An 18,575-nucleotide genomic window follows, 5' to 3' on the forward strand; every position below is an offset into this window, starting at 1 on the left:
GGATAGGAGTGATCGTGAGAACATGGCTTTAATAAACGCCACAAGTTTTTAACTGGTCTCCTGCTGACTGATTTATGCATGTGTAATTATACAGAACTGTTCTTACACTGAGTTTAATAACAAAAAACACAAGAAATAATTATAATTGAATAATAATTGAAAGACACTAAACTGATGCTACAGTTAAATTCACCATTGCTGTTAAGGCTCCTCTCAACGTACACAGTAATAAAAGAAATGTGTATTTTTAAATCAAAATAAAAATGAAATGTCTCACACTTTCTCTCCCCCTCCCCAAACCTTTTTTTTTTTTTTTTTTTTTTATCAAAGAAAGCCACAAAAAGGATTGGCACATCAAGTTTGTCACAGCCATTTGATGTATAAACTAAATTACAAGAAGAGAGATGATTCTGAATTCAAGTAGATTCTCAAGAACCATAGTAATTTGTGGCAACCACAAACAGCTTTCTGTAGCCGTGTGAAGGGTTGTTGTAAAATTCAATTTACTAACAGCTTTTGTAACTGAATTTACATACAACACTCAACAATTGCATATGTACTGTACACAACATATATTTAATACAAACATTACCTGCCAGGAAATTACTTGGCTAAAGCCTTTGTAATGATCAAACACGCAATGTGTTTACACCGAGAATGTCTTGGTTACAGCCCTACTTCAATTTGCTGTCCACTTGTTCTGGCCATTACCTTAATCAGAATACAAAAGATGGGGGAAAATCCATAGGACATACGTCCTTCACATATCAATTTAGCTGATGATACAATGATTCTGCTAGCGGCACAATTAAAGGGCTAATAAGAAGGATAGGATGCAACGTATTTTAATTAGTCATTAGGACAAAGTGATGGATCAGTTAGGCACCTCTCCTTTTGTTTGCAGTTTATAAACTGTCAACAGATCCACAAGTTAGTATTGGCTCACCTATAAGTTCCGACCCTCGGATGTTACTACTAAGGTCCAATAAAACACCGGGGGTAAACTGTATACGTACATAAACATGTTTGTTTGTGGAACAAGCGTATATTCCTGAATAATTACTTGTTATTTGTAATATTGAATAACTTGTTCTGATTGTTTATGAACTTGGAAAGGTCCACTGGAGATAACAAAATGCTGCAAGCAACCCAACTAAAATGATACACCTATACCACGCCATATCCTGGATTGCCATAGGGGATTGCGAAGAAATGTAAAAATGAACTCGGTTGGATCGCAGCTTCAATTCTTTCATTAGGCCTAAAAATAATTTGTTTGTTTGCCCTTCTTTTTTTAAAAGTTTTTTTTACAGTACTCATCAGATAAAAATAACCCACAATTGACATTTTACAATGAATGTACAGTACACTTAGAATGGCAATATCTTACATCAGAAAACAACTTTAGACAACCTTGTAGGGCATCTGGCAAAACAAAAAAAATGATCAATTCACTCACATTTTTTTTTATTAATTTATAAATAAAAAAAACTAAAAAAAAAAGACTTTTCAAAAGTTTTTTGGTTTTGCTGCCCCTATTTTTTTAAAAGTGAGTTAGGGGCGGGCGAGAAGGGCACACAAACACATTTTTTTAGGCCTTACTATGACAACTTCAATGCCAAAATTGCTGTGCCTAATGATAGATTACTGGTTATAACGTAAAAATTTAAGATTCCTTTACAACAAAGGAAAAGATGTTATACTCTCAACTGTCTTAAACCCCCACCCCCTGGGATGGGTACTAAAATAATGATACTTATTCAAAGATTACCTCCTGTATTTCCAGGCCTAAATTAAAATTTAATTTTCATGCGCACTTTTTTTCTCTTTTAAGATGGTCGCAAAATATCTAGGCATGTACATACCTCAACAGATAATAATTGCTTAGAAGGATGAGGATTCCTGCAAGATTATTTGATTGTTTTCCCTGTGAAAGTAAAGATCATTAACCTTGCTACACAGTGTACTGTATATCTTGCGTACACACAAGAATAAATTAGTTACTATTGAATGTGTAGACACGTACACGGACCATACAATTGTACTTTAATACAGGGTGCAGTATGGCATCAATATTTAATTTTACATATAGGTCCATGCACCTAAGCCTATTTTACGTTGATTGCTATGCATTATTGAAGCATTATGTAGACCATCGTTGTCCTCATGTAGATTAATAATTCTTATAAAAGACCAATTACTACCGGAAATGAGCAAGTAAAACTCTCACTTAATTATTTATTAGACAAAATTTCTATTGGTTTAGCCCTGTTGGAGGTTGTTCACACCATTTTCTATTGACTGTGATACTGGCTGGGCTAATACCTGAGCATGGACCCTCTTATGCGCAAACAACATGTTTAGAAATTCCAGGGATGGATCAATAAGGCTCATGGCAACAAACTAGCGAAACCCATAAGTAACTTATTATCCTCCCAGCTTGCCTTATTAACACAAAAATGGTATCCTTTATGTTTCTAAATGTTAACTATAACTGTTAAAATTTTAACAACTTTTGTAGTAAAGTTAAATGATTATTTTTTCGATAAACAATGTTTGCAAAAAGTTTCAGGTGTGTGCATGCACCTTTGGTGCTTCGTAATCACTTTTGTGTTGGGTCACCAGTCCATGGTTTCCTCTTGCATCTGTATGTCGAATTTGTAATAAATAAAATAAACTAAATAGGTAAATCCAGCAAAATAAAATTAAAAAGTGAGGAACATGCCCACAGTAAAATCTTATGTTGGCAGAAAAAATATATGCAATGCATGCAAAAGTTTTTTCTTAAAATTTTAATTTGTTTTTAGTTTTGCCGATTCATTTTGGAAATCATCTTGATTTTTTTCCTGCCACTGCATAATATTATGTTTTGTGATTGTCTTGTTTTTTGGGGGATTTTCTTGTTTTTATACAGGCTATCAACAAATTGTGAAAACTACACTTTATAGGTACTGTTTATGACAACAATCTTATGAACAATGATCTGGTTGAGGTAAAATTAGCATGTTCCCATGACCTATGGTATGCCAGATGAATAAAAATCAGAAATATTAAATCTTATTTAGGACAACTGAGGAAGAAAAAGGATATAGAACATTCCCAATGGGGTTCATAAATTGCTAACTGCAATAATAACCATCAATGATTCCATTGTATGTTTCTGGTGCAAAACCTGAGTTACCAGCTAATACCAGCTATACAGGAATACCTATTAAAGCCCACAATCCTCAACATATGTGAATACACATATTGAAACGAGTCCCTCAACAATTATTTAGATTCCCAAATTACTTTAAAAAGTTCTTTTCTATTTTAACTTTAACAGACTACACAATGCCTCCTTAGAATTTAGACGGATACTTATAAAAAGCTAGTAATCAAATTATATTTAGTGACGGAAAATTCTGAAAAAGAAAGGATATCATAAAATTATATATTTTTTTTATACTAGGCATAGATTAAGTTTAGGCCACTCTTATAAGGGCAGCGGTGATGGACCCCCTTTAAGGGGCAGTCCATAAATGAAAACATGAGACGTTCCTTCCCTCCGTGAGTCTTAGGAGTTGCTAATTAAGAATATCTGCCTTGGGCAAGCAAAGGCACTCCTGAAGCCTCCCCCACCAGGGATACGGTTATTATTATTATTATTTTTTTTTTTTGTAGTTAAGATTACAAACTGTTAACAACTTTCTCAACTTCTGTTTTGCGCCATAAGCATCTTTGATGGATACTGGCGCATTATTATTATTAGGCCTATTATACCACTTTCAATTTATGACTTCTTAATCGAGAAAACTTACGCTTTTGAAGCAGTGCCATACAATGAACTAATATTTTTCCTATGGTGCTGTGAGGAATACAGGCTAACTCGTACACATGCCAACTCAAACACAACTCGTACACACCATTGCCTAGCTCATACACACAGTTAGCAGCCCAAGTTTTGTGTAAGATTTACTTTAGTATTTTAAACTTTATTCAAATTGTATTGCATTTTGATAACAGTCATACTGATCTATATTATTAAAACCTACCCATGATTATTAGAACATGTGGTACATAAATGGTAAATAGATTTAGAAATTTATGATCGTCAGCAGTGCGGGACTTCAAAACTGATCACCTTTCCATTGAGGAGGCGCTATAAAAATTATTAGTACATTTTTCTTTTGAGATATGTTTCAGATCCAGTTTTAGAATTAGTAGACTTTGTCCTTGTACAATGCTTGACTATATATAATACTCCCATAATACTTTTTGTATTTTTTTAGTAGCAGTGTAATGATTATTATTTAAGTTTTTTACGATTGTTATTGTTTCAGAAATTTTAATTACAATTAATGGCAATGAAGTTGTCACACGTGAAAACTTCATTGCCATTGCGCGCTCGTGTTGAGCATCTGACCTACTTCTGTCTTTGTGTCCACATTACAGAAGGCCATGTATACAGAATGTGTTTACTTCCTCAAGAGTACCATGAAAACCTGTTTGGTTGTGAAAAAATTTCTTCCAGACTTTTTTGTACTTAGGCCTAGTTAAAAGGCAACTAGTACAGGTAATAGGCCTTGTGAATTTTTCCAGCACCATATTTATATATTATAATAAAACTATATATTTCACTATATTTCCATTTATTTGTGTATTTTATAAACATAAAACTATGTATCGAAAATGGAAATAAAACAAACAAGAAAATACAAATATTGTGTATAATGCTTCACTTCAGAGTATGCCTACCGTGGGAATCTATTTGTGAGAACGTTTTAGCAACTTAAATACTCTACAGTAGTTGCAACTATGACACACCCCTAACTCGTGAGTGATTTTGTTGGGCTTATGAATATAGAAAAAAGCCTGAAACAGATATTGAAATGTACAGTATGTACTAATTAATATATTGATAATTTTATATGGAAATATAAATATGAAAATATATTTTCTTTATTACCATTTATCATCATTTACTGTAGTATATTTTCATAGAAGAAAACAAATGATGACAAACTAATATATTGACTACTTTATTTCAATCTCCAATTAATTTAAGTAATAATAAACTTTCAGTCAAGATATATCACAACAAACGATAAAAAGAAACATGTCTCGAACCTAGTTGACTTAGTAACATTTGCATTGTTTCAGTAAAAAAAGAAAATAACACCAAACACCCTAATTTATGCCAAGTTAGACAAATTTGCAGGCGTGAGATTTCTAAAAATCCCATACCCTATGGTGTGTCAGGGATATGCCCTCTCCCCCACCCCCCAAACAATGTTTTTCCCTAGATACCTGAAAATGGATTATTTGCCACTTTACCAGGGTAGTTACAACTGAAAATCTGTTAAGAATCCGCATTTTTACTTGACAATGCACGTTGTTTTTGCCGTCCACACCTATCCCACTGGCAGTTTGTTCTTTGACCCTATTGATGCAGCTAGTTTGATCTCATCTGATCGAAAAACTACTGTATGAGAAATTGACCCTATCAAAATGCATTTGGGTATAAGTTTGCCAAAAGTCATGTGTACGAGATCACCAATCGTGTGTATGAGTTCGTCTAAATTTGAGTACGAGTTAGCCAAAGTGTGTACAAGTTGGCATGTGTATGAGTTAGCCAACACCCGCTATGAGACCATCAGTGTAAGAGCACTTAATAAATATTCAGATTATTATTATTATTAATACTAATAGCAGCATCTATCACACAACTATTTAACTACCAATGTTGCAATTTTTGATGATTTGTTAAAGTGTCCAGTAGCACAACCATGTTTTTGTTTGTTAATACCCTACACACTATTTTCTATATTTTCCATCATTTTTCATTAGAATATTGTCCAAAACAAATGCTAGGTGTTAACGATGTACAGCACACTTTAATGAAAAATGTTATTTTGCACTATTTCAGGGAGATGGAGGGACCACAGTAATATGATTTACTTTCTTGAAAATTATGAAAAAAATGATGGTCTCACTTATAACATCATGCTAGTGTGCGAATGCCTTCTTCGTTCAAGGACTATAAAATAAAAAGCCTTTTCACAAACAGCTGTATGTAACTACAGTGTGAGAAAGTGTTACAATACTGTACACAGGCTTGACAGTCACCATGACAACCCTACCTTGAAGTTCACTGATGCTAAAGAGGAAGACCCTCCAGCTGTTTTGAGATACACTGCAGTCTTTGATAAAGTTAGACAGACATCACTTGTACATAGTACAATACATTACTTCTAGAGAATGGATGTTCGCAACATCAAATCGAATGCAACAGTATGATAATCACTTGGCCATTTTATATCCAACAGTACTACATTCTGACACAGTCTCAAATACACGGTTTTGTTCTTCAAATTAATAATGTTGGCACTACAAGGTTAAAGGTTTTCTTTTTTTTTTTTTTTAAATTATGATAATAATAATAATAATAATAATAATAATAATAATAATAATAATAATAATAAACAATGAGGCTTGTCAATCAACTTTTGATAGCGAACTCGCACATTTGTCAAGCCTTGTAACAAGAACAATAGACATCACTAACCAATCTTGGACTGTGGAGGAACACAGGCATCACATTCATGATGACTACTACTATATACTTGATTAAAAAATAAATTGATTTCAATACATTTACTGAATTTCAATCAAACACTGCAATTATAATGGAGTGGAGCTCGCTTCTAATCCTAAGGTTTATGGTCATGGGTTCCGTTCTGAGTACAATCCTGGTCAAAATTTCATGATAAACCAAAAACCACTCTTGAAGCCTCATATAACATTATAGAGCACCACATATCCCAAATGATGAACTACCTATCCTCTGAAAGAGCCCCATATGCCTCATAAACAAGCCTCATAGAGAAACCTTGATTACAGAGAGTTAAGAGTTCTAAATGATCAGTCCTTCACTTTCCTACTCTTAATTTAAGACACTGTACTTGGTTAGCATCATGGATCCCAAATGATAAGGACTCACTCTCCTAGCCTCATTAAGACACTGTACTTGGTTAGCATCATGGGTCCCAAATGATAAGGACTCACTCTCCTAGCCTCATTAAGACACTGTACTTGGTTAGCATCATGGGTCCCAAATGCTAAGGACTCACTCTCCTAGCCTCATTAAGACACTGTACTTGGTTAGCAACATGGATCCCAAATGGTAAGGACTCACTCTCCTAGCCTCATTAAGACACTGTACTTGGTTAGCATCATGGGTCCCAAATGCTCAGCTTTCTACTTCTGAAGCCTCATAAAGAGACTAGTAGCTGGTGTCTCTGATTACCTCCCACTCCTTAAACCTTACGAATGGATCAAATTATAAATTATCATTATATCAAATAAATAAATTAGATATTTAACTGTATATTGATCACTACATCTACAACAATATGCTTACAGTATTAACCACCCTCATAAAAGATTGTTGAAATAAAATAAATAAATAAATAAATAAAATAGATGGTTTGATTTCAGTGATTCAAAGTTTAATTAGGAGATTTACAAGCATTAAATTCGAGCTAGTTTTGTGGATTCTACATGGTTATGATTAAAAATGTCAACTCGCATCAGTTTTCCTTTGTCCAAAGGATACTCAGTACTTAAACACAATGGGTGTCTTAGCCTGTAGTCCTTCCAATTCATTTATCTCCATGGACGAACAATGGAGTATGTTCTAGTGGTGTTAATTATATCATTTTAAACAGCTGTGGTATACGCTGGAACAAAAAAAAATTAATATTGTTGATGAAGCTGGAAATTATAATCTCAACACATGTCAAGTAGCAAGAGAAAGCTATATTTTTATTTTATACTATCAATTTTCTGTGAGAACCAATGTCAAGTGTTAAGAGCCACAGTTATGCAATGACAAGATTAAATTTAAATTAACTAATTTGGGAAGAGAACACTTTTCAAAAAATTCACGGAATCAAAGAAATATTCAATGAAATCTATATTCGAAGAGACATTAATGACTTTGGCCTCAAGTACAGTACTGTATATGAACATTGTGCAACATGCAGTTAAAAGCTAAAAATGTTGCAATTATAAAAATTATAAATGATCATTTTCATATAATTTACAATACTTATACTCTTCATCTATGCTATTAAAAGCCTGGGTTATTTTCTAAAACTACAAATTGAATTCCAGTTTTAACAATTGCAAAGGACAGCTGATTGGTTCGGAGTGTAACACCTCAGGCATTGATGGTTATGAAACAATCGTACGTACGTAAATGAAAAATGTTTAAAGACATCATTACGAGTCTCAATGTCGTCTTTCTTCAAGAACCATCAACACGAAGCTTTTTAGAACAGCTGAATTGAAAAACAGCATTGACAATTATTAATGTACAATAAAATTATGAAAGAAACCTTGAAATTTAAATGTCATGACACACAAAATGGTTACCTAATACCTAATTAGAGGCATTCTCGTGATTCCCCGACGAGAGGTCCAAGTTTCCAAGAGGGGCTCTAAGTCCACCTCAACCCCATCCTATTTGGAGCAAAATTTTAAGGAGGCATCACTGACACACTGCAAACATTTTTTTTTCAAAGTATTATATTCCTAGGTTGACTTCTTCCCTGATCAGGTCCCAGGCACCTGTACCCACTGATGAGTCTGAAACTGAAGCTAATTTCAATTCAATTAATTTAGAAAATTCCGGAATGGAGAAGTAAATTAATAGTATAATGAAAAAAACACATGAACATTTAGGATTAGAAATATATGTAATAATTATATAGAAGTGAGTTTAAACAATAAAAATATAGGGAGAATAGATTCAAGAGACTGAACTTCAAAAGAAAATTTATCAAATGAATTGAGCGAGTTAAAAATTGCCGGATTCAGTGAGATTGTACCAACGATTGGCCATCGTGTTTGTAGCAAAAATATGATTAGCATGCAAACCGAGTTCCTTAGATAAGCAGACAGTAACATGCTTCGTATGAACCGGTAATTATTGCACCTGGTCTAATACGCCTTTCTCGGTCAAAACCATTGTTCAGCGGATCACATTGATGTTCTTGTACATTATAGCCACATACGATCTGAGCTCATCAGTTGTGACGGTAGTAAGGCATAATATTCACTTCCCTAGTAAGTTTATAATCTTCTAGATTGAAAAAGAATTTAATTCATCCATATCAAATAGAAACGAAATACAAAACAGGACTGACACCATCCACATCTAGGCTGCCTAAAAATAAAATGTTATTGTTGTCAGGTAAAAAGTAATTAAGGGCACTGTTGGCCCTTGCTCGAGATTTCATAAGAACTTTATCAGTTATAATTATTACTAATTCTCAATGTTGAACAAACTGACACGATTCCCTTACAAACCATTTAATACGGTAATTCTATTAAAACCAAGATTTTCATTGAAAATATAGTTTTATATACACTTTGCTAAAACTGAATTTTCTATAATGCACTGTACTGGTATTGCAAACATGAGAAAAATGTTGAGAATTGAAATAACTAATCTAAAATAACATAATGTATCAAAACGTAGTAACATACTGTAAATCAATCCCATGCTTGCATGTCCAACATTTGTCACTTGTTTTATGCAAGATTTTGCTAAGTACAGCTATAATTACTTATACCAATAGAGCACATACACTTTGAAAATATTTTCATAGCTTAAGTACCGTAGTATAAGTCAAAATTATTTACTGCTGTTTTTCTTGTAAAGTGCATTGAGGCTTTTTTTACGAAATGTACTATAGAAGAATTTTTTCATTATTTATTATTATTATAATTACATTATATTAATGCACAGTATTCTCAAAGTTAGTCTTTCAACCATTGTGTCACTTTGTGAAGGTTGATTCTAAGCTCATGCTTGTATGTCATCCTTATATATTTGTAAAAAATATAAATATCCAGGAATATCTACAGTATGATTGGCCAACTACGGAACATTTGAAATTAAATGATTTAATTAAAAAATAAATATTCTACTGATACTTGATGTTTTATATGGAGTCATAATACAATGCAAAGTACTGTACTCTCGGACAAGTGGTTAAAAATAACCTCAAACCACCTAAATTCTCTAGTGCCCCCACCCACACATTCACTGTAGGGCAATGCTGATGCCATGCCAGATGAGAATGGTTTTCACATTAGAATAGTGATGTTGGTATTTCAGTAGTTTGTTAATACGTAACCATAGTTTCTCTCTGTGTTTGCATATTATATGCATGATCAATGCACTCGGTCACTTCACTGATTGATGCAATTTCTCATTTGAAAAGAAAATTTGATCTTATAATGCTTCTATAATCAACTACGATTTCAAATTTTGTATTGTAGATACAAAGGGATGTAATCTAATTTTTGTTGTAAAATTTCACAAAGCAGAGAGTATTTGCTGTAGTTTATATTTAATTACAATAATATAATAATAATAATAATAATAGATGGATTTATATAGTGCAAATAAACGAGGTCTCTATGTGCTAGACAATATTGAAGTCAAGAACACAAAGAAAAAAGCTGGAAAAAAAAAAAATAAATAAATAAACACCAAGCTAGCACCCAAACCGAAGTATGAGGTTACACCATCAAGACTATGACTCTGAGCTTTTTGTTTAATGAAAACCGTAATCTTAAAGCCCCATTCCCGCCAAAATTTCAGTTAAGAAAATTTTTTATATGTCATAAAGATTTATAAATATAATACAAAATTGCTAGTTTAACTGAATTTAGACATTCCTAAACTTGAAAAAAATGTAAAATAAGACTGAATTTTGATTTTTTTTGTGTTCCACACAAAAAATAAATGCGAATGAATTTTTTGTTTGAATTTGCGATAGGTCTACAAAGAAATATAGTAGGCGCCGGAAACATTAGCCTATGCAACATTGCTAAGCTAGGCCTAGCCTTACCTCAATTTAGCTTCTGTTATCACACATAAAAACGGCCGACATGATATTTTCCGTTGCTAGTATTGACACTTGTGAAGTATACAGTAATATACAGTTAATATTTCATAGGAATTATTTCAAATTTGTTAAAAAAATGATTCCTATGAGAAATAGTCTGTATTTTTTAATTTTTTTTATTCTTCTGCATAAAACTAAAATTTATGCCAATACTTTCCATGGTTTATAATTAGTGGAGTAATGCATGCATTTTTTCTAAAAAAAATCTTTCTTTAGTGAAATTTTGCCGGGAATGGAGCTTTAAACATTAGTTTTTATCTAGGGACGTATTGAGTCTTCAGTGAGTTTAAATATTGATTACATCTTTCTTGTGGGATGAATGTAATTCTTGTTTGTTCAGATTTACTGTTGCTCTTTCTCAGACACTGCGCCTTGAGCACCAATTTTTGTGGTGATGTTTGTGCTTTTAATTATTAATAAGTACTTTAATATCAGGTTTTCATATTTCCAGGTTATTTGACTCGGTGCTCATAGTAAAAATGGGTAACCATTCTATTATTTATATATTTAACAAGTTGACTTCCAGACCTTTTTTAACGTTCCTTCCCGTGTGCCAAAACAGGTTTACATGTACAAACATGCTTTTTTTGAAATTTTATCTAGTCATATATCATCAACATGGTGTCTAATAAATTGGCAGGAAAATATTAGGGGACGAGTAAATTTATCACCAGCTTTTTGCATGGGTTTACATGTTCAGAGGGCAGGTACCTTGATTTATTGCTGACTACAATAAATTTAAAACCGGGAATTGATCTGAGTCTACTATATTTTTTACTCAATCTGATTCAGTTATTTAGTGTGTACGGCATAACCATGTACGGTTGTTTGCTTGGTGTTTTTCCCCTAATGTTTATGCTTTAATTTCAAATAATAAAAATAATAATTTACATAGTATTCTGTAGCGCATATTGCAGTGCCTTTATGCCTAAAAACAAGATTTTAAGTGAAATACTGAAAAAGAATCAGAAATTAAATACTCATCTTGTATTATCATGACATTTTTAAGTACCATGTAAAAATCATGCACTGGAATTTCAAGGTTGTTGTAGACAATGAGTACAAAGCAAACCTGACAATAAATGTCCTCCCATGAAGGATCGCTCTCTATCAAATTGTTAACATGGATTAATGTTCCTTTATATCAGTAATGAGAGGTGTAGAGATGTAGTCTACATTTGCTTGGTAAAGACCATTCAGTGAGAATTAGGCCTACAGTTATATCAAGGACACTAGCCACTGTACAGCATTATTCTACAGCATTCCTGCGTACTGGTAAAGCAAGCAGTGGGGAAAAAATGATTACCATTTTGTACAATTTACTATAAATCTATTTTAATTAATACCGGTACAATTTATAAATTTGTTTTTTGATTGGCATACTGCAAATTTTATCAAAGCTAGACAGAAGGATGGATGGATGGATGAATGAATAGTACCTTTGTTTGTTTTATTTCATTATTTAAAAGACTGAAGTTTAAAGATGACATTTGTAAAGAATGAAAAAATTCTGTATGATTTTGAAATAAGAACATGCATGTCAGTCATGTACTGTACTTATGACGCGAATTATTTTTTTTAGTGGTTGTTACAAAGGAAAAATACAGTACGTCTTTCAATTGTTTATTTCAATGTAATTCACATTCTTTCACAAGTATTACTAATGTTTAAACACTACTACAGTTAGTAAATATGGGTAAGATTAACCAAAAAATATGTGTTCGCAACTATAGTATACAGTACTACAGCGAGTACAGTACCGCCACAAACTATTGCAATTTTACCTGCACGCAGGCTTCGTAGATACATCGTAGCCTGATATCAACAATCTAAGCAAGGCTACGCGAAGCAAAAGCATGCTGTTTATTTGTATGTGCAGAAAGACTGCTGTAGTTTACTGGAATAAACAATGTATTGCTTGATAATTTGTGAATGACAAGCACGAGTTTAGACCGTTAATTTAAAGTATGGAGCTTTTTTTCAATAAGAAAACGTACACTTGACTTCATGGGACGCTCCTCTTCCACTCGCTGTCCACGACAGGAACTTGTTTGTACTGCTGTATTATTTTTTTAATTAATTAGCCTAGGCCTAGGTCTAGCTTATTTTTTTATTTACAATTATTTTACCTCTTTTAAATGTCAAAAAATGATATCCTCAATGGCAATACACACATGTGAAAAGATTGTTCATCAAATAATATTTTGTAGTCTTGATTTAGTAAGATAAACAATAAATATAAAGGAGAATTAACGTCCGTTGGTTGTAGAATTAACGAATGTCACATGGAAAACCTAATGGAAAATAAAACTTAGCCAGCATTGGACGTCAGAGTGCGCGCCAAACAGAACACAGTAAAGTGTGTTAAAGGTTAACCTCGTGGCAAATGTTGAAAAGCTGTGAGCGACAGTGAGTAAAAATCAAAGTAAATGCGGTCTAGCATGACTAGCCTTAATTCGGCAAGGTAGTGATTTCTATTTCCATTAGTATTGGATCGCTTTGCAGGTTCTGCTTCAAATTACGGTAAACAATAAACAACGTGATCTGTAGAAATCGTAATAATTTGTACATGATTTGTCATCAGTATTATTATTTAAAAGAAGAAAATTCCTACTACCAAAACAATAATATCACATCAAAATTCTCCGAATTGGAAAGTTTACCAGTATAATTACTGTCTGCTCTCCTCCTCTATAGGGGAAAATGTAGGACGTACGTAGGCCTAAATGACATCGAAATTTGAATATACTGAATGCCCAATAGGTTACCTAGCTAGTGAATTAAACACAGTTTTACAACATGATCAATCTAATAAGGTAGGAAATAACAAAACAATAAAGTTCTAACATTGTATATTAGCAAATTGCAACATTGCTCACGTGTTGAAAGCTGGTAAACTATTATTTCAATATTGTTTACGTATTGTTTATTAGCCCGACGATCCAGCCTACGATCATTGCAAAGCTAATTAAAATAACAATGACCTTCGTAGTGGTTCGTAGGTACGTTCAAAATGTACCTACGAGCAGATTACGAGAGGTTACGTGCAGATACGAAGTGATATTTTGTGTCTGTATTGTTGGCCTGGGTGTAGTTGATTATAAATCTCTAAAAATTGAACCAGGGATTCCAAAAGGCCTGGGTGTAGTAACAGTAGTTGATAAATCTCAAAAAAATTGAACCAGGAATTTTCGGTTTGGACTGCAAACACTTTAAATACTGGGCTAAATCATGAAGTCGGTATGCTATACTGAACTTAACCTTCCAGCCATTATCTAATGACCATACTAATGTGAAAAATTGGGGACAATCTTATGGTGTCCATCATCACTTACATAAAGCACTGTCAACAGTTATAAGAACCTTAGGTGTTTCTGATTTAAATTGAGAGCAATTTGATAGAAAGAACTGTTTGCTGTATGGATATCATGCTGACTGTATACTATAGTTCCTAATCACTGTTCAGCAGGTGTTATGATGACGTTCATAGCGGCTTTGAAGTCAGTTATGTCACACCAATTAAATTATTCAGCATTGAAATTTATAAGTTACCAAGGACATGAAAAAATTAAATTAAACAATAAACTTGAAACAATTAGCATTATTATCCAATAATCTATTATATTATTCTTGCGTTAAGACTATTATCTAATGCAAGAAGGTTTCAACAGACTGAGTATATAATCATGGAATTGTTTTCTGTGGAAGATTATCAAAAATGGTTTTAAAAGAAAGAATTGTAATACAGAAGGAGTTACTATACACAATGATACAATTAACAGTAAAAATTTCAAAGCCTAGATAATTTCATTTGAAAAAAAAAAAACACACACACACAACTGTTGGAAGATCTCAGACATAATTTTCAATATTATCATTCAGAACTATGGTACAAGTTAAGTACAGTTACATTACCAATAATCACATTCATGACATAACAAACAAAAAAATATTTAAAATATTATATCACTTTATTTATTCTTAACTATAACATATGGTCACCAAAAATATTTTTTAAAAGTTTCAATATTTAAAAATAGTTACATTATAATATTTAAACGTCAAAGAAATGCAAAAAAAATATTTTTCAAAAAGCACTAATTTTCAGCATGTACTGTACTAAACCAAATTGATGAGATTAGACAAAAACCATTTATGCCTTGGTAACATTGTACTTATAGATAACATTGTGGTTTATATTTTCAATCAACAGGTCTGATAAAAGTGGGGCTTTTACTTTAAAACTAGCTCACGTTTTCATTGATAATGGGCTGTGACAAAGATAATTCCTAGTGCAGATAGTATTGTTTAGTTCAATTGCAAGTTGATATCAAATTACTTTACTACAATCACCGGGCAGATGTGAGGAGATTCAGTATTTGGGCGTTAAGGCTTCACAAAAAGCATGGAGCTTGACTAATTATCATATATAAGCTCTGAGCCCGGGTATTCAACCTTTTTCAAGCTGATGCCAGTTCCAATATGTTGAGAAAAGCAGTGAACTGACATAAAATTGTGTACTTCAAAATATTTTCAATGACTACCCCACCCATTCTCTTTTATAAACAGAGTCCTCATATTATACAGTGGCCTACAGGTAATTTAGTTTATAAGATTGAATACTTTTAAATATCAATTAAATTATGATACTTTACATTCTCCCTATACATTTACCTCAGCCCCCAATATGGCTGAGTGAAACCGTCCTAACGAAGTTCTATATTCATATAGTGGAGGAAATTTCCTCTCTGCTCCTCTGCTGGCACCATTGCTGGCACTACAATATCATAAAATCTTTTAGGTGTTTTCTCTCTATCGCTCAAAAAAAAAAAACAAAAACAAAAAAACAGAAGCAACTAATGATGCAGGACAAACTTTATAAATAAACAAACTCAAGAAAAAAGCCAACAAAAACTTTGGAACTAACATTCAACATAATTTATTACGCTAAAACTTGATTACAGTTTCATTAAAGCCCAGACATTGACAAAGCTGCCATTGTCTGCTAACGAAAGCTTGTGCAATAAATTACATCAAAAGTTATATCTCAGAATGCTACCTCTGTTTTTCTCCTGTCATTGTTTATACAAACATGTACTAAATAAAAAAATAAAAAAAATTGAAAAAATTTGTATTTTTTCAGAATCAAAATGAATATTTAGTAAAATTGTCTTACCTTTAACATTCTCACTTCCCTAAGAGCTATTTTCTTTATTAATGGATCGTCCTCAGATTCAACAAATTTTTTGATGGCTACAATTTGTCTTGTGTCTTTTCGTTTGCATTTGAACACCACTCCATACGACCCCTCACCGATCTTTCCCAATTTATCATATTTGTCCATGATTCAGGAGTTTCTATTTCAGGTTGATTGCAAAATTTGTACAGAGTGTGGGATTCTCTTTATAGCTGTACTTGATCTTGGTGGTTGTCAAGGTAACTGAATCTATGGGCAGAATAGTCATCAAGGAACCAATATTACAATCTTAAAATTCTGATGTATTTATCAATCATTGAATATATATTTGGCTACTAATGTCACTGTTATTCCAGATTTAAATAAGTAATACATCCTCTCGCATTATTACTTAAATAAAATAATTAATAAACTGTTCACTCTGTGGAATCAGCAAATCTGATGTATTTGCAAAAAAAAAAAAAAACAAAGGATCCACTGATTATTCGCAAATAGAATATGGTGAGTATGGTGACTCTGAAGAATGACAAACATGAGGCCATAATTGATTCTACGTTTCGTTCTTTGTTAAAACATTGTCAAGAATGAATGGATTAGGAGTGTTTTATTAGAATACTGTTCTAATAAGGAACAAAACGAATCAATTATGGACTCGTATTCTGATGTATCTTAGTATCAATTACTGAATATATTTAATGGCTAAATAGTATGACATTCCTGATTTAAGTTAGTAAATCTTATATTTTTACTAAAGTCAAATTAATAAAATTTTAATCTTGCTCTTAACATTCAAATTAATCATCACCCGTCTAAGATTTGGTTCTGACACACAAAGAGTGGTGCAGTATGTGTCAAAATTGGAACGTAGGACTTCTCTCTAATAATATGATTAAGCTTGCTATTATACGATTCACTCTTTACATATAATGAGTAAAATCATATGATAGGAGACACTTAACGGCACAATGCATGTTAGCACTATAGCTCTTGTATTTTAAAAATTCATATTTTTAGCTACATGTATTATGTGCTACTAATATCTTACGATGCTTCTTCATCCAGTTCTGCTACTAATAACAACGCTAGTTTTCAGCATTTTATTTCTAAAAAACCACACCTGTTAATGCCTTCTGTAAATGTTGCTACACCCTTCATTTTTGTTCAGCGACAAATTAATGATGGTGATCGGCCTAATTCTGTTGCCAGAATTCAAACTTTTTTAATGAGTTGGTGTTGCCAGAATGCATAAAGTGGCTCAATAAAGAGCTACTACAAGAAAGTTGTATGGCTCCTGAAGAGGAAAAAGGAAGGCAGCAAAGCATGCATACATTATTGAATGAATGCAGCTTTTAGTGTATATATAGCTTTAGACCCTAAATGTAATAAATGTTATTTGTACCAGAATATTTAACAACAACGATAAGAAATAACAATAATCAAAATGTTTTGCTAATTAACAAAATAAATATAACCTGGCAACGAACATAGTATAATTAAAATTGGATAAGAACCTGACTGGCAATTAATAGGCTAGGCCTAGCTACGAGCACACAGTAGCTAAAAACACAACTTATAGATACAAGAGCTACAGTACTAAAGTGCATTAGCGCCCATTTATATACTATACTTGAAAAAGCTTATAATTTTATCAAATAGTATATTGGTTTACAAAACTGTAGGTGTATAAGAAATTTAAAAACAATCTCCTCCTATAAGTCAGGAGTAAATAAAAAATTTAGACAACACTCAGAATAGTGCAAAGTGAGGGATGCTAGCAAGGTAATGCGGTGGTAGGAAAGTGGAGGTGGTTGGGCGGACCCTTCCAAAAAAAAACAAACAGATTCAAGGGAATTGCTCTGTTTGTGAACAAGAAATATTGTATCATTTGTATTCGTATTCCACTTTTCTATTTTAAGTTAACAAAAAAGTTTTGGCCAAGACAGTATTTGGTAGCAGGTCAAAATGGCAATGACCAAAACGGCAATGACAAGTACCAAAATGGCAACAGACCAAAACGGCAATGACTACCAAGCCCCACCGGGCGTGGGCCACAGTTTATAATTTTATGAATCGTTTTGAAATTGTCCCGATAGGCAAATCGAATATTGCCATGGACTCTTTTTCCCACTTTTAATGCTTATTATTAATATTATTTTCGCAGTTTTTTTACTTTTATAAAATTGTTTAGCCTCATTTTGTCTGTATTTGAAAGTTTTATTTGTTTTAATGTTTTTTTGCTTTTATATTGTTTCCCCCTCCCCAATCTTTTTAATTTGTATGATTATTTTTATTTGTATTATTAATATTATCATTATTATTATTACTATTAATGTTATTGTTATATTATTATTATTAATGATATTATTGCTGCTGCTGCTATTTAGCCTCATTTTTAGTGTATTTAATCGTAGTAC

General features: G+C 32.5%; 1 protein-coding gene across 1 annotated transcript in view; it reads right to left on the reverse strand.

The window, feature by feature from the left end:
* The window catches only part of LOC117107375 (cyclin-dependent kinase-like 1), a 38,041-nt gene that overhangs the window by 18,479 nt on the left and 987 nt on the right, over positions 1–18,575 (reverse strand). Inside the window, exon 2 of the mRNA XM_033249034.1 lies at positions 16,141–16,410. Coding sequence (XP_033104925.1) covers positions 16,141–16,308 — 168 coding nt within the window. The 5' untranslated portion in view covers positions 16,309–16,410. The remainder of the gene's footprint in view (positions 1–16,140; positions 16,411–18,575) is intronic.

The sequence above is a fragment of the Anneissia japonica genome, unplaced genomic scaffold (assembly GCF_011630105.1).
Source record: "Anneissia japonica isolate Jap-2015-1 unplaced genomic scaffold, ASM1163010v1 scaffold9668_len1562885_cov226, whole genome shotgun sequence".
Lineage (NCBI taxonomy): Eukaryota > Metazoa > Echinodermata > Crinoidea > Comatulida > Comatulidae > Anneissia > Anneissia japonica.